At 45.1% G+C, this 22,447-nt stretch overlaps 7 protein-coding genes across 7 annotated transcripts; 3 read left to right on the top strand and 4 right to left on the bottom strand.

Annotated features, from left to right (window-relative positions):
* Positions 1 to 327: 327 nt before the first annotated feature.
* On the bottom strand, positions 328 to 2,176 carry NEUTE1DRAFT_131134 (uncharacterized protein; the record flags this gene model as incomplete). Its single annotated transcript, XM_009854895.1, has 5 exons — positions 328 to 626; positions 664 to 755; positions 975 to 1,290; positions 1,337 to 1,398; positions 1,677 to 2,176. 5 exons carry the CDS (start codon positions 2,174 to 2,176, stop codon positions 544 to 546), a joined length of 1,053 nt encoding a protein of 350 aa, XP_009853197.1.
* A 1,484-nt stretch (positions 2,177 to 3,660) lies between these two features.
* NEUTE1DRAFT_47371 (uncharacterized protein) lies at positions 3,661 to 3,977 on the top strand (the record flags this gene model as incomplete). Its single annotated transcript, XM_009854478.1, has 3 exons — positions 3,661 to 3,768; positions 3,795 to 3,830; positions 3,879 to 3,977. The coding sequence occupies 3 exons, from the start codon at positions 3,661 to 3,663 to the stop codon at positions 3,975 to 3,977; spliced, it is 243 nt and encodes an 80-aa protein (XP_009852780.1).
* A 2,512-nt stretch (positions 3,978 to 6,489) lies between these two features.
* Positions 6,490 to 7,909, bottom strand: NEUTE1DRAFT_111899 (uncharacterized protein; the record flags this gene model as incomplete). Its single annotated transcript, XM_009854894.1, has 3 exons — positions 6,490 to 7,604; positions 7,702 to 7,774; positions 7,907 to 7,909. 3 exons carry the CDS (start codon positions 7,907 to 7,909, stop codon positions 6,490 to 6,492), a joined length of 1,191 nt encoding a protein of 396 aa, XP_009853196.1.
* A 2,171-nt stretch (positions 7,910 to 10,080) lies between these two features.
* NEUTE1DRAFT_46797 (uncharacterized protein) lies at positions 10,081 to 11,879 on the top strand (the record flags this gene model as incomplete). Its single annotated transcript, XM_009854447.1, has 3 exons — positions 10,081 to 11,296; positions 11,368 to 11,646; positions 11,770 to 11,879. 3 exons carry the CDS (start codon positions 10,081 to 10,083, stop codon positions 11,877 to 11,879), a joined length of 1,605 nt encoding a protein of 534 aa, XP_009852749.1.
* A 608-nt stretch (positions 11,880 to 12,487) lies between these two features.
* NEUTE1DRAFT_102786 (uncharacterized protein) lies at positions 12,488 to 13,246 on the bottom strand (the record flags this gene model as incomplete). Its single annotated transcript, XM_009854893.1, has 3 exons — positions 12,488 to 12,752; positions 12,862 to 13,022; positions 13,229 to 13,246. The coding sequence occupies 3 exons, from the start codon at positions 13,244 to 13,246 to the stop codon at positions 12,488 to 12,490; spliced, it is 444 nt and encodes a 147-aa protein (XP_009853195.1).
* A 133-nt stretch (positions 13,247 to 13,379) lies between these two features.
* NEUTE1DRAFT_102785 (uncharacterized protein) lies at positions 13,380 to 13,900 on the bottom strand (the record flags this gene model as incomplete). The annotated part of the gene is made up of 2 exons (XM_009854892.1): positions 13,380 to 13,581; positions 13,719 to 13,900. 2 exons carry the CDS (start codon positions 13,898 to 13,900, stop codon positions 13,380 to 13,382), a joined length of 384 nt encoding a protein of 127 aa, XP_009853194.1.
* Positions 13,901 to 15,254: 1,354 nt separating this feature from the next.
* Positions 15,255 to 16,898, top strand: NEUTE1DRAFT_111896 (uncharacterized protein; the record flags this gene model as incomplete). The annotated part of the gene is made up of 4 exons (XM_009854891.1): positions 15,255 to 15,371; positions 15,887 to 16,421; positions 16,594 to 16,669; positions 16,778 to 16,898. 4 exons carry the CDS (start codon positions 15,255 to 15,257, stop codon positions 16,896 to 16,898), a joined length of 849 nt encoding a protein of 282 aa, XP_009853193.1.
* Between the last annotated feature and the right edge of the window lie 5,549 nt (positions 16,899 to 22,447).

The raw sequence follows: 22,447 nt of genomic DNA, 5'->3' as shown, positions 1-22,447 counted from the left end.
ATGTTCAAGTCGTAGAACAACGTCAAGTCATTTTTTGTCCCTCGACGTATAAAGACCCAGCTCAAATAGCTGGAGCACAATTGAAGACAACGCATTTGGTTCAACCCATGTTGGAAAATTTGACGAAAGTCGAAGTTTTCATCCTCGCAGAAGTCACTGCGACGTAGGGCTTTTATAGGCGAGAAACTCCGATGGGAAGCGCATAGGCCATTCCCATCGACCCAGACGAGAATGTTCTGTGGGGCTTGGCGGCTGGTGAAGTCGCTTAAACAGAATCGGGGCATCCGATTTGAGATTCCAAGGATATCAGGCATAATCTGTAGGCATACTGCAACATTCATGTATGCCTGCCAGAGATTGTATGAAAGACGGTGATTTTCAATATCCCGAGTCTTTGCCTGGGCGGTACCGCACATCCCATTACGGTTGCCCTGCGACTCAGAGGTTCACGGGCTTTCGACAGCGGAGGGGAGGGCAGAAAGGTCCTGACGTCAACTCAAACACGGGCACGGACGGAATGGGTCAGATATCACGAATTGGCAGTCACATCATGATAGATACCGCAAGGAGACTAGGTGAAAAAAAGACAGAGCTTTCTTCCCACAGCATCTCGCGAGCGACATCTCCTGTTTGGAAATGGTACTGTGAACGAACTCTACTTACTTTCACTGCTCCAAGACCATTCCCAAGCACCTCTACCAGTAGTGCTCAACCGCAATGCCTTCGCGGGCAATTCAAAGAAAAGCCGAAGCACCCTGTCATGGAAAGCATGAAAAGCAAAAAAAAAATCGAGTGACTGGAGTGGGATTCGAACCCACGCATCTTTCGATACTAGAATACACCGCACTTAAGTGCAGAAGAACTTTGTTCTTGAGTCTAGCGCCTTAGACCGCTCGGCCATCCAGCCATTGCATTGAGAAACAGGGATGTAATAGTGAAATAAGTAAGCAACTATGATACCACGCACCACGCACCAACTGTATAGGGGTACCTGTACCGACTTGGGCGTGTTGTTTACTCTACCCCTGAAGATGACCAGCCAGATGAGATAACCGATATTTCGGACTTGAAGGTTGCTTTGTCGAGCGGTCATAAGAATAAACCAGACACCGACAGTCCAATGTCGCTCGTTGTGGTTGGAAAAGGCCATTACAAAACTGTGATATGGATTACGATCATTGAGAAACGCATCGGTCGGTCTCCATTGGGGCTTCTTCAATCCAGTAACTATCTTAAATCTGCGCTCAAAGCTACCACAAAAACGATGTGATGCGTGGGTACGGGAGGATTCTAGAGGTGTATCGTAGTGAATGTGACATGTTCGGTTCGTTCTTACGACCACTCGACGGAGTATACAAGTGTTCCAAGGGTGTTGCGGAGCTTGACATGCTCATGAACCTGGATCCTAACATAATATCTGCATCAACTATTCCTAGCTTGTCCTTTGGGTTCGTGCATATACTTCCGATTACCATTTTTCCCGACCAAACTCAACGCTCTTTCCATTTCTAGGTTACTATGTATTTACCTCTCCCAACCTAAACTACGGGCAGCTTCAAGATTCCCCCATGCGCATCAGCCAATTCACAGACTCACCGGGCAAACTTGACACGAACCACCCAGTCCCTCAAGAAGTCAAACACCCAGACGTGCCATAAACCCCTCCAACAACCCACATCACCGCATCCAAACCTCCCCACGAAAGCCACAGCACCGTCAGGGCCCCAGTCAAGCTCAAGAGGTCCATCGCCCACAAGGGATATCTCTCCTTGTCGATGACCCAAAATCCAATCCAAGTGAGCATGGCCGCGATACCCACGAGCAACTTGCCCAAGCCCAGCATCACGTTCCCTGCATAGACCTGATCAGCTCCGAGAAGCCCAGCAGGGCTCAAGGATAGGAGAGTGGCTGTTTGTTGTTGGGTGTGGCAATGAAGGGCTTGGTAGGCTTCTTGCAAGGAGATTGGGTTCCTGTCTTGAGGTTCAGGGGAGGGATCTGGTAGGAAAGAAACGCGTCCTCTTGTGGCACGAACGCCGGATAGGGAGAGAACAACAATCGTGACAACGTAAAAGGCAACAAAGAAGGGGTATGCTATGGTCCAGACTCGCCGGATGTAGACCGAATGGCGAGATGGCCGAGGCCGCCAAGGGTGGGCAACAAGTGGTCGAGTTTCCATGTTGTGTTCCTTTTGCAATTGGAAAGCGAAGATGAATATGCGGGCACTTGTGGGTGAAGGTCCTGATGTACTCAGGTGGCATGATTTGCTGAATTCTGAATTTAGTAAGGTAAAGCACCATTTATGGACGGACTGTACAGACATGGTGAGTTGGTATGTAGAGGTAGGTAGTACGGACACAGATGTGACTGTAACATGTGTTCGATGACACATCCTTTGCTTCTAAGGGTACCTATCTTGGGACGTACGTTGTTACTCACTCGAGGGCTCACTGCTTGGTGTGTACTGGTTTCCATCCAGGTAGGATGGAAAATGAAATGAATCATGTTCAAGTCGCATCCTTGCTTGATTGATGCCTGCTATGATAGGAAACTGGTAGATGGATACATCATTGACTGCGCATGAGTATCCCCTAACCATTACCGCCAAGATGCTTGATATACACGGTCTTAACCTTCGCCTCGGACCGTGACCATCACTCCAGGGTGTAGACCCTCGCTTTGACTTTACCCTCCCTTCCTACTTTCACCTTTACCCCCAGAGACCTCAAATCCCAACCGAAACTCCAACCCCATTTCATCTTCTCCCTTCTTCAAACAGGGCACTCCTTCAAATTGCCTAACAAATCACCTCACGAGATGCACAACCACCCAGATCCATACTCCCCCTTCGGTTAAAGTTCTCAGCCACTTCCCACCCGTACAGATTACTTGCTTCAACCCTCAAACTCCCGTCCATTCCGTTTACCCCTGAGACAATACCGGCCGCGATTACCGAAAACACCATGCTCAAACTTGCTGCAGCAGCCGCGCCAGTCTTAATCGCAAGTTGCCCGCGCACGTGTCCCTTTATGCTTTGGTGTGAAGTTGGGATCCTGCGAGAAATGCCATCGGCTGTCAGAGCTTGTTGGAAACATGTGATGGTGTTGGTTCATTCTTTCCTTGTTAGTCAACCGTTGGGAATGATTTTCATCCCCTGCGCCTTCGTCATCCACCGATCCGGGATAAGACGGGAATCGCAGTTGGTCCTTCTCGCACAACAACTGTTTTCCTTCCATCAAGTAGTGGTAGGCAAATAGCTCCCTTTAGCTACAACCAACAATGCCCAGATATCCGAATATTACCTCTACATAGGTAGGTATTTAATGGCTTGCATCGGCTCAAGCCGACAGACACTCATTCCCTTCCTAAAAGATAAAAGTCCAACAGGAATCCCTCCTTCCACTTCCTGCAAGCCGGATTCCACGAACTATTCTAATCCCCATCATCACCCACCGGACACTCAGGCGTCCCATAAATCCCCCCTACAACCCAAAACGTCAAATCCACCGCCCACCACCCCGCCAGCGCAATCAACCCTCTTATTAGCCACGAAAGAAGTGTTACTCCCCACACCTGAAATCCCCTTCCATGAAGCCAAAGCCCCAAGCATACGAGCCCGATGAAAATGATCACCTGGCTCTTCAGCACAGCTAAGATCCAATGATGCGCGTACCACTGGTCAGCAGCGACGAAACCGGCAAAGAGGGCGAGGAGGGTAGCCATTTGCTCTTGCTTGCGGCACGGTTCGGAAAGGGAGCAGGTGTCGCGGGTGTAATTTGAAAGGTGGGTACGTCTAGACATGTCGGATGCTGCAAGACGAGTGTCAGAGTTTGGTTCTGTTAGCCATTGTGTCTTCCTTGAAACAGTGCTTCAGAGAATAGGTTGCTAGGAGTGGAAGCAACGTCTTACTTGCTGAGATTTCCTCTTGTCGTGGGCGCTCGTGCACAATGAACAGCAGGATGGTGGCAGCTAGCGTGTAGTATAGGATGAAGAAGAGCAACACAAACTCTCCTAGCCGGGTGCGGAAGAAGTTTGGACGTGGTGGTTGCTGGTAGATGGAAGGAGAGGTATCCATTGCTGGCCTGGGAAGCGAGCAAAGATTCCGTGATATATGAGAGGTATGTCCGTCAAAGGTTGAAAGTTTTCTGCAAAGATATGCGCGGTATGGTTTGTCGAGGATAGGTATTGAAGGTCGACGTGTAAACTGTCCTTGTTCTCGGTTGTCGGGCAGGAGTCGTTTGGAGAGAAACACGTTCAAGTGAGAAAGGAAAGTCCATAACTCGGAGGGAACTCATAACAACAGAATGTACCCCCACACGAGCTGTCATTGTGAGATATGATGAGAATGATGATTCAGTGGCACATCAGCCGGCTGTTAGTCCCGATGGATAATCATTGACTTGTGTTTGCTTCTCATCGTTCACTGTTCTGTAAATGTAGTCTCCTGATGCAATTGTCAATGCTTCAACCAGCTGACCAGAAAATCATATATATGCCCAGAAGAAGACTTCATTCACTTTCTCGGTCCACGGCTTCGACTATGTTCATTCTTTCTTTTTAGTCAAGCTGTTCGTTTTCCGTTTGGGATGGTACTCTAGTTGTGCTGCAACGTACGTTTTTGATATTGTTGTATGTCGGATTCTGGACGTACGGCTTGTGTGAGAGGTCTTTACCTAGGCCATTCTCAAAGACTGGCCAGGACAGACTCGACACGCAGGATGTCCAGAGTTCCGACCATGCTGGAGCGTTGGCCCATCAGCATCCTAAGGTTGCGAATCGACGGTGACGACTGACGAGGGGTTTCTAATTGCTGTCAACCGCCGCCATACCGCTGGATCTCATTGCCATCGTGTTTCCACTACAACTGATGGCTTCGACAGGGACGTGTACACCCGATATCCCCTTTCCAGAAGGGGTGAAAGTAAGTTTTCAGACATGTTTACTTTCCACAACCGTTGGAGGACAGACTTCGATCGTTGGAAGACATGCAATTGCATTGCCTTCTATCGCAGCATGTTTGATCCAGATGCCATCCTTGTAGTCATAGATAGCTGCCGTGGCTAATACCAGCTCGGCGCCGAACTCTGAAATGGTGATGTCAGTGTTGATGGGTGAGAAATAGGCGGAATATCGGTGAATGCAGAGGAGCCTTTGTGGCATGCTCGTTGATGTGGGCGAGATACACCTCGGCGCCGGGCAGCACCCGGCAGTTCAGGTGCCTTGGGCGTATAGAGGTACCCCGCAAGGCCCGGTAACTATGCGTTTGCTGAAATGAACAATAAGATGACAAGTTTGTGTCTGTTTGAGGACATCATGACTGGAGAAACCCGGCGTGAATCGATGTTGCAAAAGACCGGGCCGCAGATCTCCGGAATGTCACAAGAGTCTGAGGGAAGAGATCTGAACGGTAAGAGTGGTGTAAATAAGATAGAATGGCATTTCGAATAATATAAAGCGGGTAGTTGACAAGATGAACATACAGTGGGCAGCTTCTTATCATATTCAGCAGGACCTCACCTTCCCTGCAATATATATGTAAATTGAAATGGTAGGAACTCGATTTGAAGTGCGCAATAAAAAGAGGGAAAAAGAGGAAAAAAGAGGAAAAAAAAAGGAAGAGAAGTGCGCCAGCCGCGAATCAAACGCGGGGCCCATCGATGGCAACGATGGATTTTACCACTAAACCACTGGCGCTTCTTATATCATGGGGCATCAAACCAGGTACCTATGATTACATCTCGCAAACTCGCCACGTCCCAACACAGTTCTCTAACAACGAATCTTGCCATCACATTACCTCCTTCCCGAACACCTACGCCCTCATCCACCAGCTCCTTGCACACCCCCTACGCAATCTAGTCCAAAGTCGTTATATTTGTGATTATGGGACTGACACCACTCGCGCTGTTGAATGAGATATTCTGGCAAACGACTGAAATGTTGAACTGGAGGGTTGCCAACCCTCCCTTTTTGCGGTATGCACATTCACTTACGAGTAGGATATTAGTGGCTGGGGAAGTTGATCACAACGTAGTATCTTCCTCTCGAGGTAGTTGGTCTCGGTGCGGTGGACCAATGCAGTGTCAAGTATCAGGCCATACAGTCAGCATTTTCCACCAACCAGTGACCGCATGGAAGAGCTATTGGCTCTGTTCCGAAAGCTAGTGAACCCTAAACCATCTAACCTACCTAGGTTGAGGGGTAGTTTAAAGACCGAGCTTTCCCCCAGACTCACCGGTTGGAGCAGGGTCGTACCGCGTTTCCTTTGTGGTTTTCGTAGATGCACTCCAATAGGTATCCCTATGATTTTCCTCTTGTATTGCATCAGTTCCTGCCTATCCAAGATGTACCATTCAGAGCACTGTCTGTTGCGTTGTATTCTGCCCCATTTTTTCCCCCATTTGCTTGTCGTTGTGGCCCCAGTCCATCACCTTTCTGTTCTCTGTTCTGCACCTCCAAGTCTATGTACCCTCTTCCCAAAAGACGCTTGCCTCACCAAAAGACCCCTTCAATCCACTTCCTCATCCGTCTAGTGGCGTTCCCATCCTCCTTCCGTTTGCCTTCCAATAGGATGAAATCATGCGCTTCGTCATACGCCTCCTCCAAAACCACGTCTATATCCGGATTCGTCCTCCTGATCCCCTCAGCGAACACAATACTTTGGTCCCTGAACACCTCCTGGGTACCCAAGGTGACATAAACCCTCTCAACAAACTTTCCCAGCCCCTTGTACCACGCGCCCGTATCCACATCCGCCGGCATAGCCCATCCCTGACCCCTCTTCTTCTCGGCGTTATACTTGTTGTGGTTACCAAAGAGCTCCTGAACCGCCTTCTCCATAATCACCGGCGACAGCATATCAATGAGCGCATTATCCGCCATGCTCTGATCATCCGTCCTGGCGCTAACCCAGGGACTGACAGCGAACACGCCAGCTATGCGCTCCTCTAGCGGGAGCGCAATCTTCCTGGCGTCCGCATGTGGATGCAGCAAGTGGCTCATGATCTGGGCCGCTAGATTAGCGCCGGCCGAGTCGCCGCCGATGACCAGATCGCGCGGCCGCACGCCCACCTTGAGCAGGTACGCCAGCGCGTCAGCCGCCTGGGAGAGTTGGACGGGATAGCGGGCCTCGGGGGCGAGGGTGTACTGCAGCACGGCGACGGCAACGTGTTGATCATGAAGCCGGCCGGCTTGGATGTAAGACCGCAGACACCACTCAAGGTGGCCATCCTGCATGGGCGCGATGAAGCCGCCGCCATGGAAGAAGAGGACGAACTTGGAGGCGCGGCGGCGGTCACCGACCCAGAGGATAGAAGACTCGCCGTCAGAAAGGATCTCTTCGTGGCGGTGGAGGTGGTCGAGGATGTACTGGTCATTGGGGGTGGCGTGACCGGAGTCGATGCGAGCCTGGGAAGCAGCGCAGGCGGAGGCAATCCATTCACGGTAGATGGTAGCGGTCGACGGACTCATGTGCTGGATCTCACGAGGGGAGAGACAGCCGAGGGCGAAGCGATTGTAGGCGACTCTGAAGTAGTGGCGGATGGGGACCCCGCGCAGGATGGCGAGACTGACGCAAGTGATGGCGTTGAGAAGCAAATGGGCGGTGTCTAGAGAGTGTATATGTCAGTGTTTTGCTTGCGCCAGTCGTCGGAGCATATGACAAAGGGAACCAAAGGTAAAAGGGTTTGTAAGAAGTGAATGTACCGATGGTGAGGAGATGAGCGACAAGGTAGAGTCTTTCCCACAGCCTCAAAGGGTTTTTGCGAAGCGCGCGAGCCTATTTGCCATGTTGAGGTGGGTGGTTCGTCAGCGATCCATGGCTTCTGTTGACTTTTTATTTCCCTTTTCGGACGATCCCTTGGAATGGCTTCATACAACCAAACTGCAACGTAAAGAAGCAGATACTCACCATGATGATCAAGACTTGAAGACTGCAGTTACCACGCAGTTTGGAACGGTTTGCACGGGCGAGGCAATGGTTTCAAACTGAATGGACAGAATCACAAGAGTTCGAAGAAGACCTTTCTTGACAAACAACGAACCCGTCCCGTGTCCAAGCCTCTCCCCAGCTCGGGTGGCATGGAGATTGGTCAGGTAGCCCGGCGCGGGTTAGGTGGCTGCCCCCCGCTGCCGGCTTTGCAGCTGCCGTTCGTTGATTTGGAGAGCTTGTTTGGTGGTGTGGAAGGTACCGGTGCATACATCGGCAGAGGGAGCTGAAGCAGGCCATTTTTAGTGTAGGCTGCATTCACGGCAGTGCCTGCAGGCCCCGCTGTTCGTAGATCTAGGTACCTAACGGGTTGATCCCGACGGCCCGATGGGCCCGCACTCAGTGGTCCATTCCTGTGGGGAACCCTGACTGAGCGGGAACGCCCAGGGCCATGGCCCGCACCAGTTGGTACCACCACTACCTTTCTGTCGCGGAGCTTGTTAGCTATTCGATCAGGACGAGCAGCAAGGTGTTATTATGAACCTCCTAATTCCACACCTTGTAAACCACTCACAGCCTAGGCTCAACAAGAGACGATAGCCCCTTGTATCTGATATGTTTCTCCTTGGTGCTTTGGCCCCGGAATGCGTCGCCATTCTTCACTTTTTTCGCTGCCGTCACTAACATCGTTGGTGGCTATGACATAGGGACACTAACACTAACACACAGCTTAGCATTGACAAATAGGGGAACACAATGCCAACCCCCATCAAACGCAAAGGTCTCACCATGGACGACGTACTTTGTTCGCCTGCCGATATCTGAGCCCATAATGCAAGTTGCGATGCTGATCTGACCTGCTTCCACAAATTTACAGTCTCTTCAGCTGGAGCTCAAGCATGTTCACCAGGTCAAGCGATGGAGGCTCAGTATGGCCGTTCCCAAGGTAGCTTCATCCAGACGCCATTGCTGAGAGGGTCTCACCCACAACAGAATAAATTTGTCCTGCCGTTATTACATGTCGGGACGGTGATCGAGGAGACTGTCAATGGTATGTGTAGCAGTTTTGGCCGCACTATCGATCTTCCGGGCATCATGCGATATCTCAGTTCACTGGTAAAATTTCAGGGCCGTGTAATGTCTGTTCAAGGCATCTGAAGGCTGATGTTGACGGACTCTTTTGTTGCAATTGCAGAGAGGAGCTCCCGAGTGGGTGCTGCGGATGGCTAGAGAGTTGACTGTGAGATCTCTGTAAACTTCAAAGAACGCCAGGTTGTTGATATCGAGACTGGAGGTTTAGGGCTACAGGCTCATGAAGCTTAAAATCAGTTAGCTACGTCACATTCATGATTGGGAGAGTGAGCTTCGAACGCAAGTATCATTTTTCGGGCGGGAGAGAATGGGAAATATCATTGCCCGTGCCACTAGTGTAGATGTTTTGCTGCGGTTTTACAGTGTGAGGTGGGTACCGCGGATTTACCACCAAAAGAAAAAGCAAAGTGCAATCGCTCAATTAGTACACTAGCGGCCGGGACAAGAGGATTCCGACACCATCGTGTTGGAGTTGATGACAGGATCGGCGTTTTCCCCTCCTCCAAGAATAAAGAACCGAGGCATGCGAAAGCGGGCCGGTGACACTGCAACGAAGGAATCCCGATGAGGGAATGCAATGACATGGATTGCGAGGGGTGCTCTGAAGCTTCCTGTTGGATCCTTCGGACTCCGACGTATGCGTTGTTACACGACAACGGTCATCACTCAGCACGATTTATCATTTATCATATTTCTTCCCCTTGTTCCTACGATCGCTTGCTACCCGGCGTGCGGAGAATTACTGTAATTATCATAGCCTTTTTGGTCCAAAGGCGCATGCACTTGCTGTGTTCCCAAGCACGGCAGACTCGTGGCTCGTCGTATAAACTTGGTCTTGTCTCCCGCGAGATAGCCACGTCGTCCATCTCCCGCTTGTTCTGTTTTCCTGTTGGAAGTTCTGTCCTGTCGTTCCAATAGAACCCTAAAGGTGTGAATGGGTGGGTAGGGTTTTGAAATCTCAACCATCCATCTTCTTTCTCCTCTTGAAACAATTCATTCCACTTAATCACAGATCCTTTCCTCCCTCCGTTGAGTGACGTCACCATCCGGACACAACCACAAGAATGGCATCCCACTCCTCAATCTCACCCGAAGACCCCGTCTTCTCCTACTCCCAATTCGCCTGCATCGGCAGCGGCTTCTCTGCCATCGCCCTCGGCGCCACCCTGCAGCGCTGGTACGGCATCACCGACATCCGCTTCTTCGAGAAGCAGTCCCAGCTCGGCGGCACCTGGCACATCAACCAGTACCCGGGCTGCGCATGCGACATACCCTCAGCGCTCTACTCGCTCTCGTTCGAGTGTAATCCCAACTGGACGCGCGTACTGCCCACCTACGCCGAGCTGTGGGAGTATATCAGCCGCGTGGCGCGCAAGTATGACTTGGTCGACAAGATGACGTTCGGCGCCGCGGTGGAGCGCTGCGTCTGGATCGAGGAGAGGGGAAGGTGGAGGATGTGGATCAGGCAGAAACAGACGGGCCAGGTGATTGTGCACGAGTGCCAGTTTTTATATGGTGCTGTTGGACTCTTTGATCAGCCGCGGGAGTTGGAGATCCCAGGGGCGGAAAGATTCCAAGGACCCATGTTTCACTCGGCGAGGTGGCGGCATGATGTCGATCTGACGGGGAAAAGGGTGGTGGTGTTCGGCAACGGATGCACGGGGTCGCAGATCGTGCCGGCCATCGTGGACAAAACAAAGAGCTTGACGCAGGTGGTGCGGTCCAAGCATTGGGTGTATCCGCCCATTGACGAGAAGGTGCCGTTCTGGCTAATGTTCACGTTGGCCAACGTCCCCGGCACGATGCAGCTCCAACGATTCCTAACGTTCATCAAGATGGAGGTGGAATTCATTGGATTTGGGGACGGGAAATTTGCCAAGGCGTTCCGGAAGAAGAGGCAGAGGAAGGTGGAAGCCTACATGCGGGCGATGGCACCGGAGAAGTATCATGACCTGTTGATCCCGGACTTTGAGGTCGGCTGTAAGAGGAGGATATTCGACTCTGGGTACCTGAAGAGCCTGCACAACGAGCATCTGAGGCTGACAGATGAGGCGGTGGAGGAGATTTTGCCGCATGGACTGAAAATGAAGAGCGGTGAGATCATCGAGGCCGATGTCATCGTCATGGCCAATGGCTTCAAGACAAACGAGTTCTTCCTCGACTGCGAGATTGTCGGTCGTGGGGGAGAGACCATCCATCAACATTGGAAGTCGTTTGGCGGCGCTGAGGCGTACAACTGTGAAAGTCTCAGCGGATTTCCCAACTTTTTCCTGCTGGGAGGTAAGTTGTCCCTTCTGGACTCTTGAAAATCTTGTTGGCAGTACCTACATACTGACATGTCCCCCCTCCAGGCCCAAACGTGGCAACAGGCCACACCTCGTTCCTCATCGCCGTCGAAAACGCCATCAACTACTCGCTGCGAATCATCGAGCCGCTTCTTAAAGGCAAGGGAAGCGTGGCCGAAGTGAAGCGCGAATCAGAAGAGAAGTACGTCCAAACGTTGCACCACACCCTACAGGACACCGTTTTCTCCACCGGATGCAGCAGCTGGTATAATCGTACCGTGGACGGCAAGAAACCGTGGAACGCTTCGGCCTACCCGTGGTCCCAAGCCCACCACTGGTACTCATGTTTGTTCCCGTCGTGGAAGGATTGGCGGCTTAGTGTGAGTCTTGTCTTGCTGTTGACGAACTGTTGAAAACACGGATGATTTGGCTGACAAATAACGACATGTATTGGATACCTATCCACAGGGCCAAACGGGAAAGAACAAGATCGTCAAACAAAGTCACACTCTGTCCCGATTGTTGACTCTCACGGCCTTTACTCTGGGGATGGTATTTTGGTCAAAGAGAAATCCTAACACGGTGCTGGCTTCGCTGCTTGCGCAACCTCGAACTATTTTTCCATGGCTAGCAGGAGCCGCGGTTCAGTCCGGCACTGAGGCCTTTGCAGTGATAAGGGGAGCTTGGAGGTAAAAGCGTAGGGAGAAACGAGTTTGGAGGAACTTGAAGTGACGAACTGCAGTGGAAGCCCAGCTCCACTTGGTTGTATGACAAGCACATCATTGATAGGCCATTGGATTTATATCGCATCTTGTACCATACGATAATCCCAAGAATGAGCTAGAGAGTTGGAAAGTTCTCCTCGCGGTGGAACATGACTTTCTGTCGGTCCGGTCAGTCACGCTATGAAATGATAAAACCGCAAAGAACAGTCCAAAAAGCACCTTCTCATGCGATCCCCGCTCTACCCTACGCACTGCCAAGTGGAAGCAACTCAATGCAGACAGATACCGATGGATCAGATGGACTGCATCAATCAACCGAACCTTTGCTCACCTATCAACGCACAGCTACTTTCTGTGCATGCTGAATTCGAACCTGCGCACCTCGACTTCCACATATCACATGCTACTTAGCCACCCTGTGTCACGACCCATCACGACCCATCACGTCGTACAATTTCCCATTACTTGAGGTTTTCATGCTTCTCCGCCATCTCCTTCATCGTATCAACCAAGTCCCTCGCCTCCTCATATCCCTCCGGTGACCGCTTGATGCCGTAGGAACGCATGAAGCCATGTGTTCCTCCCCAGGGTTTCATGTATTCGTAGTTGGATATAGAAGCACCACGCTCATTATTGCCATCATTATCATTACGGTTCTCGTCCTCTTGGCTGGAATTGGAGCTTCCGTTGTAGTTAGGGTGATCATCGTCGCCGCCTTCACTGTCACTGGATATGTAGCCTGGTGTTAGTGGCAGAAGGTGACGGAGGCTTGGTCTGGAAATGTGAAAGGGGTGTTACAGGGACGAGGACTGTAAGGATACCTAGAGGTACTTACCCTTCAGCATCTCTGTAGTTGTTATCGTTGGCCTCCTCGACATCCGCATATCCAGGTGTCTCCACTTCCACCTCGTCGACATACCCAGTCGTTCCTACGTCTTCTTCGCCGTAGCCGCCGCCGCCGCCGTCTCCGTCTCCGTCGTCAGAATAGTCATCAAACTAGCCATCATCGTAGCCTCCGTCGTCGGCATAGTCATCATCCCAGCCGTCGTCAGACATTGTGGCAAAGGGATGCGATCTCGATTATGACTTGGGGAGGTGGCTGAGATCTGGGCAGGAAGTTTTGATGGAAGAAGTTGTGGTTGATGAGGAGAAAGTAGGCGGGTAGAGTGAATGGGATGGACCAAGAATCCAAGTCTAAATACTGCTCCTCCACTCCTCATTTCGCACACATTGCACCTTCCCGGGCATTTGCATCTCTTGTATCCAACCGGGAAACATGAATTTCGCAACGAGGCAATCTCTGCAGAGAAAGTTCGACCGGTCAAAAAAGGACATTCCAACCGTTACGTCCTATCACTTCCTCCTCCCACTATCACCCTCCCTCTCCGCCGCCTCCCTCATCGTATCCACCATTTCGTTTGCCTCTTGATATCCCTCCGGCGTCCGTTCGATCCCGTAAGAGTCCATGAATTCTCCAGTTCCTCCCCAAGGCTTGGCATATTCGTAGTTGGACATCGAACCCGTACCGCGCTCCTGGTCCTCATCATCATTCTCTCTAGTTATGTGACATGGCGTTAGTGGCAGGAAAAGGACTTGACGGTTCCTTTGTGGGTGGCAAGATGGCACTGTTTTGTGCAAATGGAGGTGCAAAGGCAGCTGATGAATCATGATGCTCATGTAGTTAGTACTCACCCTTCCGCCTCAGAGCCATTGTCATCGTCGATTTCCTCCACGTCTTCGGTTTGATTGGCATCTTCGTCCTCTTCCTCAACAACCTCCTCTTCTTGGTCTCCATCGTCGTCATATTCATACGGATCGTCATCATATTCCACGTCGTCGCTAGTATAGTCGTCATCCCAGTCGTCGTCAGACATCGTGGGTGTAGTAAATCTGGTTTGGTAAAGTGATGCGAGGGCTGAGAGGTGAGGGATGTGCTCTCGGAGTTGATCTATCGTATGGCTGTATGTGAATAGCGATGATCGTATGGATGTAAATGGTTGTGATTGATGAAGAAGAAAACAAGTGATGGGACAATACAAGTATCTCAGATTTTGAGTCGGGATTGTTGAACCATTCCTACGGTACGGAAGAGGTGGTCACGTGTGACGACAAAGTGTTGGTAACAGCGCTATTTGTTTGTTTGAAGGAAGACAAACCGAGAATAAACGGATGATGAAGGCCCAGAGATATATAGAGGTATACCAGTCAGCTAAGTGGGGAATAATGGATCATGACGATTGATGTGCCAAGAAAGCCAAGAGATGGTGATGGCTTCAACTTGCTTACATGGATACCCCTCCTCGCTATACGCGTATTGTGCCTTCTCGGCGTCCCCAACCCGCCTACCGTAAGTTGGTTCATAGGATGAGCGACAAACATTATCGACGGCGGTATTGGGTAGGGCAAGTATTTCTAGGTAGGGACGTATCCCGTCCATCCTAATGCATACGCTGCGAGAACTTAAGCTAAGCCGAACTTCCTTGTACACATTCGCCAATGGCTAAGGTAAAATACAAACACAACGGCCAATGAAATCATCGACACCATCACTTTGATCTGCGAACCTAGAAAAGCCGGGTTTTCCGGGATAGGCACCAGCGAAATGCATATCTACAAATCCATCGTGTTGCTTGCCGTTCTCCTGTTCAAAGGCATCAACCAATTCGGCAAATCCACGCAATGTTGGAGTAGTAGTAGTTGGTGACAAGGGAATCCCAATGGTCGCTCTTCTTCCACCTCCTCCGCCTTCTTGACAGCATCCTCATTGCCAGCAAATAGGTTCCTGTCTTTTCCTTCTCTCTGGGAATGTTGTGGGTTAATGGCCACACGAAACGGTAATTGTGATGAGCCTCCCTCTCACGCCCTTATGCCCTTGATTACTGGCTGTATCCCAGGAACAAGGGCCACGCTCTATATGTATCATAGAAAGAAATAGCAGGTCGGGCGAGGAGATCGATGGCCTCTCATTCCACAAGAAAGATATATGGGACTGGAAGAACTTCCAGCTAGCCTCAAAGGCCGTGGTAGTTTGAACGCTGTGAGTCAATGTGTTGGTGCAGTCACCGCAGTAGATGCTCCACACTGATAAAGACCAATCCATCTGCCAATTCACCACATATGACACGGCACTCGTCTGCTGTGATGAAGTCAGTAAGGCCAGGGTACCGATATCCATCCCACTAGGAGCGCCTCACCGTCATTGGAGCGGAGGAACTCAACCACATCTTGATGACTGAAGGACCGGCTGGTACACCCTCGCCTGCTCTACCGCGTCTGTTGCAGTGGTGTATGCTTCCCTTGTGTGAATACCGTTCTCACATTTTACTTCGGCCTATCGCTGCCTGGGTACTTTCTTGACTTTTAGAGCCCATATATGCGGTAACGCTTGCCAGGTCGTACTTGATACGCTCTCCATTAATACGCTGGTCGGTATACGGTCTTTGCCAGCCGGAGCAGGCCGTGTATTGGATGTCGTGTTGACGGCACCCGCGATTTGCTCCTGATCGGCGAGCGTGTTAGCTAGGGTCGAGGGAGAGAAAAGCGGAAGAAAAACGAGTAGATGGAACGAGGGAGAAATAGCACCCTCTAGATGAAAGACAGCGATGAAAGACAAAGAAAGATGAGCCGGAAGAAGGGAGCGACCCGCACCTGGAGTCGGAGTGATGGAAGGAGGATGCAGTTGGGCGTTCGGGGAGCGATGCCCGTTCTGGTGGCTCAGAAACCAGTTCTGAGGACGAGGATGTGGAACTTGTTCCAGATTGAGACGAAGTCCCACCCTAAGTACCAACAAGCCCAACCTAAATACCAGGAGAAGGCCAATGAGTAGAATGGTGCTGGTGGGCGCAAATTTCCAAAAATAGCCGGACGAAGATTCGATCGTCAAGTGCCAGCCAGACCTTGACACGCTGACCACCGCAGAGACCGCGCATGCGGGAGTGAGAAACAAGCTCGGCATCGAGACCGAAGTTGGCGCAGTGAGACTCGATCTCCTTGCGAACAAGGGGACAGAATTAACCGGAAGCGAAGGCCTCCTTTATATCGATATCGGTAACCATCTTTTAGTAAGAAGCGAGAAGCTCGTTACGGGGCAACTAAGCGTTGTTAGCAGTTATTATAGGGACCCAACGCTCATTCTTCGTGCCAATATTCTTACCGAGGGCGAAAGAGCACTCGTACTCGTAGGAGTTCTTGAACTTTCTACGGCTGTGAATGCCAATGACACGACGGGCAGTGCCCTTGATCTTGAGACCTTGGTCATGGCCTCCTCATCGGCCTGCAATGCCAGCAAAAAACATGTTCTTACCTATCTTATCCTTTTGCCTGAGGAAGCAAAAGCCCCCGATGGAATGACGTACCGCTGGATGATTCCACTCATGTCTTCTTCCTTGGCCGGTGGTATGAACTCGTCCTCAAGGCTGGGATTCTACGGGTCTTGCCTGTCTGAAATCCGAAGTTGGGAGTTGACAAGGTTACTATCCATGCGTAGTCTCGGTGGTTCTCCCACGCGAGTAGGGCGGGTGGGCTGATCTGCTGGATACGGCAATGCTTTCTGTTGTAAGACTGTCAGACGAAGGCACGAGAGCAAATGTGATTGGGCACCGACACCCAGAGGAAGAATTTACCTCTTCCATTGTTGCAGGCAGGTAAGGAGCCTGAAAGCCTTGCACGAAGACAAGTGTAAGGAAGCTCCTTTAAAATGAGGGTGACATAATAATTGGATAGGTTGTGCCATATAATTGAAGCCGCCATAGAGACCACCTTGTGGGTAGGGTCGTTTTGAAAATGCAGAACAATGACGCGGCAAAGATCAGGGTCCTCTGTCTCGTGACAGCGGATGGTATCGCGTATAAGGGAATGTCGCCTTGTGTCTGAAAATCAATGTGTTAGCCATTGAACTGGAGGCAATGGAATTGAAGACGTACTCTGCCTCATTTTGATATATCCCCAAAAGAAATGATGGCTCCATAGCCATCAAGGGGATCAGTTAAAGAACAGTCATGGATATTTTCATCCGGATCCGATGCTCTGGGAAGTGGCCGGTGGGTCAAGTTGGATGAGAACTGGTCGAGTAGTCGAAAGGAAGAGGTCGGGTGTATTTCGAGGATTCGAGGAAGAATCCCGTGGATCATGGAGACGGTGGGGCAGAGGTCGATCACCAAAGTCTGACCATCTATCTTGTTGCTAAGGCGTGGCCGACTGTCGAATTAGGTATGGACTGTGGAGTGGTCCAATCCTCTTTGCTATGCGAGAAACGCAGTGTTTGTTGTGAAAGAGGAGAAAAACAATCGCTAGTGAAATAAACTGAACCGGAGCAAAATATGAAAATACCAGGTAGATGATGGCAGATATCAAAGATGATGGCTAAATGGACTGATGGAGAGAAAAGTCAAAGAACCATTCTGCAATTCTGCAAAGGGGAATCAGTCCTTTATACCTCAGTCCAGAAGGGCTGGTCTCCCACGAAGCCTCCCATCTCAGGGGTCCTTATATCGCCCCTGCCACTGTACGGACTTCGTGGTTACCGGAGGACCGCAGTTTGGCTGAAATACTACAGCTTCTTTCAGGGCATAAGCATCGACGATCCAAAATATGCCGAGTGATTTGCAAACCGAAAGGAGGCGCTACCGGTGCCGATATATGCTTTCCATGTTGCGTTACGGTTACTTGAAGGCAACTACGAGCAGTTCGGTCAGTGGCGCAAACCGTCCAGGTTGGTAAATCACAACCCAGGGCTCAAACAAGTGCAACAGTAAAAGTTCAACTGGCTTGAAATGTAATGTGTTGATGCTTCCCTCCACCTCCAAGTCCGCCTATCACTTTGTTGCTCAGTTGGTAGGGTAATGTTGAAGCATATCGCTTCTATCAGCCTTATCGAAGGCTATTAAGGGTATTCGATCCACTCTAGTCATATATATAAACTTGTAAACCTTACATTCACTCCTTTCTTCTTTCTTCTTTCAATTAAGTTATCTTACCACTAAATATCTTTATTCTATCCTTCTACTTTAATAAGTTATAAGCCCGGGCTGCGCGCGTTTACTACCGCGAATAAGCTAAGTCTCTTCCTATTCTTACCTTCTTTAATATGCCTGAATTTGTTATTTCGTAATATTTAGAAACGCTGCGCTATAGTTAAACGGTCTAAACTCTTTGAAAATTTCCTTATTTCGATAAGTATATAAACTATAGAGTACTTAATACGTAAATATTAAAATAAGGGTTCGTACTAAAGCAACTATTTGTCCGTTTAATTATAGGATTATTCTATTATATTGAGCCCGCGGAGATTTTGCCTAAAAATACTAAAACCTATATCCGATATTACTAAAATTGCACTTTAAATATAAAATTAAAGATAATAATTCGTTAGATCTATTAAAACTATTATAAAACAATTAAAAATTATTTATTTAATTAAATTTTGATTAAAATATTTATTATAATCGTTCGACCGGAAGTATATTAGACGTTACTTACCCTATAGCTCGATAAATCGATTTAATTCGAATAATATTATTATAGCAAAAGCGAACCAAAACTATTTTAAATTTCTATTTTAATAAAAGTATTCGCTTAATCTACCTTCTACTTTCGATTTATAAAATCTATTTTTACAATACCGAAGTGTATAAGTCCTCTAATTATTATTTATCCGGGTATAATATTATTAGATAGGCGTAGTTTTTATAATAATAAGACCCGGTAGATTTCAGTATTATAATACTCGTATTAATATAATTTCCAACTTCGGCTATTCTAATTTACTACGGCTATTAAATACTTAAACCGCCGCAGTTTCTCTTATTTTATATACGAAATTCTTTTTCTATACGCTATAAGAATATTTAGCAATTCTAACCCCAATACACCCTATATTCTTATTATTATTACTTTTTTATCCTCCGTTTCTTCTCCATTTATATTATTTATACTTCCTTTACTACCGAGCTTTATTAATATTCAGGGTTTTAGAATTATTATTCTTCTAAAATACTTACGTTTTAGTATTTAGAAAACCCGAATATTTAATTTATAGATTTTACGTATTAAGGATTTTATAAATAGTCTTTAGAATTCTAACCCCTCCGAGTCCTAGAATTCTAATAATTTTGAGAATAATTTGTTAAATTTTAGAGTTTTAATAAATCCTAGCGGATTATCCTCCGATACTCCTTAAGCATTTTTTAATTTATAAGGTTAATTTCCTATTCCTAAATTAGTTTCTTAATTTAATAATATTTAGTATTAATAATTTTTTCATTAAAGCTAATAGTATTCCTAAATTCAATAATAATAATAATTAAGTACGTTGGAAAAAGGATATTTCGGATTATATCTGAATAGTTGGAGAAGGAAACCTTTTAGAAACTTCTATTAAACTGAAGTAAGAAAAGGATAAGGACAATAAAGTATATAGGGATTAGATATAAATATAATATAAACTCCAATTTAAATATATTATTTTTATTATTTATTATCACTATTTTATAGGCTATAAATAGATTAAAGACTTTAAAAATCTATTTAAGAAATTTAAAACTATTAAATAAGCTTTTAATATTCTTTAGAAATACTTTTATCCTAAGAGGTCTATTAATTTTATTTGTTTTCATTATAAATTTTAGAAGTTAATTTTAGTAGATAATATTAATATTTATATTTATACGGATTAATTATAATAATTATTAAACAATTTACGTATATTGAATAAAACTTGTAAAATATTAGTACCTTTATTAAATTATAAATTTTTCTAAGGTTTTAGTGAAAAATATAGTTTCTTCGTCTAAATTTGCTTCTAAAATTATAGTTTATTCCCTATCCGCGGAATTAATAATAGTATTATTATTTTAGCGGTTACTTTCGACGATATAATTAAAGCCGTTACCTATATTAAAGAATAGTTATATTCTAATTAAGAGGAAAAGGTACTATACATAGTTAAAATTAGTACAGTTAAAACTATTAAGAAAAAGAAAATTAAAATTTTCTCCTAAGCTTCTTACTTAGTATATTGGGTCCCGTTCGATAGTAATAAGTAATATTATAAATAGTATCCTAAATTCAATTAGAAGATTAAAAAATATATATTATGAATATTATTTACTAAGGCTACCCCCGGTTCGTACTATATTAATAATAAATATAAGGGTTCTAATTATTTTAATATTATTAGGAAGTTATTTATAGTAATATTTGGGTATTATAAAGTATAAAAATTTCAAAATAATACCAATGAAGAACCCCTATAAAAGTATTAGTATTAGGATTAGAAAGTTCTTTATTTAATAATTCTTAATTAGCCCGGATATACTAATACTATTTTTTCTTTTATAGAATTGTTAAATATAATAGTTTCAAAATACTCTACTGTCGTCCTTCTAATTTAATTTAAACTAAGTAATTTAGTTATTATATTAGTTATAGAATATAGATTTAGTATCTTCCTTAATAACCTTCGGTATTTATTCGCTTTAAATATAAGCGTTATAATATATATTAATAAGGGATTTATATTATTATACTCCTATAATAGCCCTCTTATTCTTAGTATTAGGAATATTATAATTATTCTCTATAGTATTAGTACTTTTAAAGTCCCTATTACTATTAATAGTAAGTTTAGTTTTTTATTTTTAGAAAATATTTATTATATATTTAAAACTACCTATAATTTTGTTTTAATTTCGGCTTTATAGTATAAAAGCTTTAATTTTACTATTTTGGCGGAAGGTTGGTTCTATAATATATTCCATAATAAAATTAAATTTATTAGGACAGAGTTTAATAATTTCTATTATTTCAATTAAATTATATTTATTATTCCTTAGGGCGTTTAGTACGCCCTTACTACCTATTATATATTAAATAAATATTTATAAATATAGTATAACTAATTAATTTATTTACATAAATATAATATTAAAGAGCTTTAGAAAAAACTTACTGGTATAATACTAGTTTCAATTATTTATATATATAAAAATTGTATAGTAAGCTGTTTAAAGTAAGTACCTTACACAGGAAAGATTCGCTACGGAATAAAGCTTTTAGAATATATTTATTTTAATATTAGTAGCCCGTTTTAATATAAAGGCATTTATAGTAAGCGCTACTAATTATCTATTATAAACGATTTTACTTAATATTATTAGGTTTTCCTATTAGTCTACAAATCCGACTTCTTTAACGCTTTTAGGACTTAGGCCGAAGGAGTAGAATAGTCTGAACGTTAAATTTATTATATTTATTTGGATTGAGTAGGAGAGAATTCTAATAATTATTTTCGCTAATAGTATTAGGATTATAGTATTGTATTATATTATATTACAATTGAGTAATACTAATAGAATAGTATTATAAAATGTTTAAATAGAATTCTATTAAAATAAATTACTATCCTCCTACTATAAATAGGGCTATTATTAAAATATTAGCCCTATTTGCTCCAATCCATTAATTATATTAGAAACCGATACCCTAATTTAATTATTAGTAAAATATTATATAAGGTCTAATTTGGGGATTAGTCCGATTTAATATATTTATATATTTTTAGTTCTCATAACTTTTATTATATTTTAAATTATAAGTATTATAGTAAAATATTACCCCTAGGTACCTATTATAAGTTTTTTAACTATAATAGTTCGTATAACTATATTATACTTACTAATTCCAATAAAATCTTTATTATTAATAATATTATTTTTAATAAATAATTTATATATATTATCGATATGCGTACCGCCTACGGCCGCCCTAAAAATTAAAATTAATCGCCGGTAGAATTTTCTGGTTATAATTTAGGAGGAGTTGTCTTTATTATATTATAGTTAGGAGGAGAATTTAAGGAGCCTATACTACATTTAGAAATTCCCTATACCCTCCGTATATTGAAATTATAAAGGTAGGATATACTTAATATAGAATTATTACCGGCCGCTATATTCCTAACCGTACTACCAACCGCTATACTAAACTTATTATTACTATTATTAGTCCTATTGTTTTTATTAATACTAAATACTATTATAATTAGAAGCGCCCTTTATTTAACTAATTAAAGCTATATTTAGACTATTAATATTAAATACCCTGAATTGTATTTAAATATATATATTACTATACAATTTAAGGAAATTACTTTTAAAGTTACTATATTAGAATTATATATCGCTTTTACAATTATAGTTATTATTATAGACGAGGACGAAGCCCTGTTTAAATTTAAAATTTTTCGGTAAATTAAAAAAGATATTTGTATTATCAAATAGTATATTATAATAGGTAATAAATATAAATCGTTCGTAGATAATCGGACTTAGGTATTAATATTAAAGCTATTAGGCCGGAGGGTGCTCTTAGGAAAATAGGTATATAAAGTTAAAATAGGTTTTAATAGTAAAATTTTATATTAT

The sequence above is a fragment of the Neurospora tetrasperma genome (assembly GCF_000213175.1).
Source record: "Neurospora tetrasperma FGSC 2508 unplaced genomic scaffold NEUTE1scaffold_5, whole genome shotgun sequence".
In the NCBI taxonomy this organism is placed as follows: Eukaryota; Fungi; Ascomycota; class Sordariomycetes; order Sordariales; family Sordariaceae; genus Neurospora; species Neurospora tetrasperma.
The sequence above is the reverse complement of the archived record's forward strand: the minus strand, read 5'-3'. Positions and strand labels throughout refer to the sequence as shown.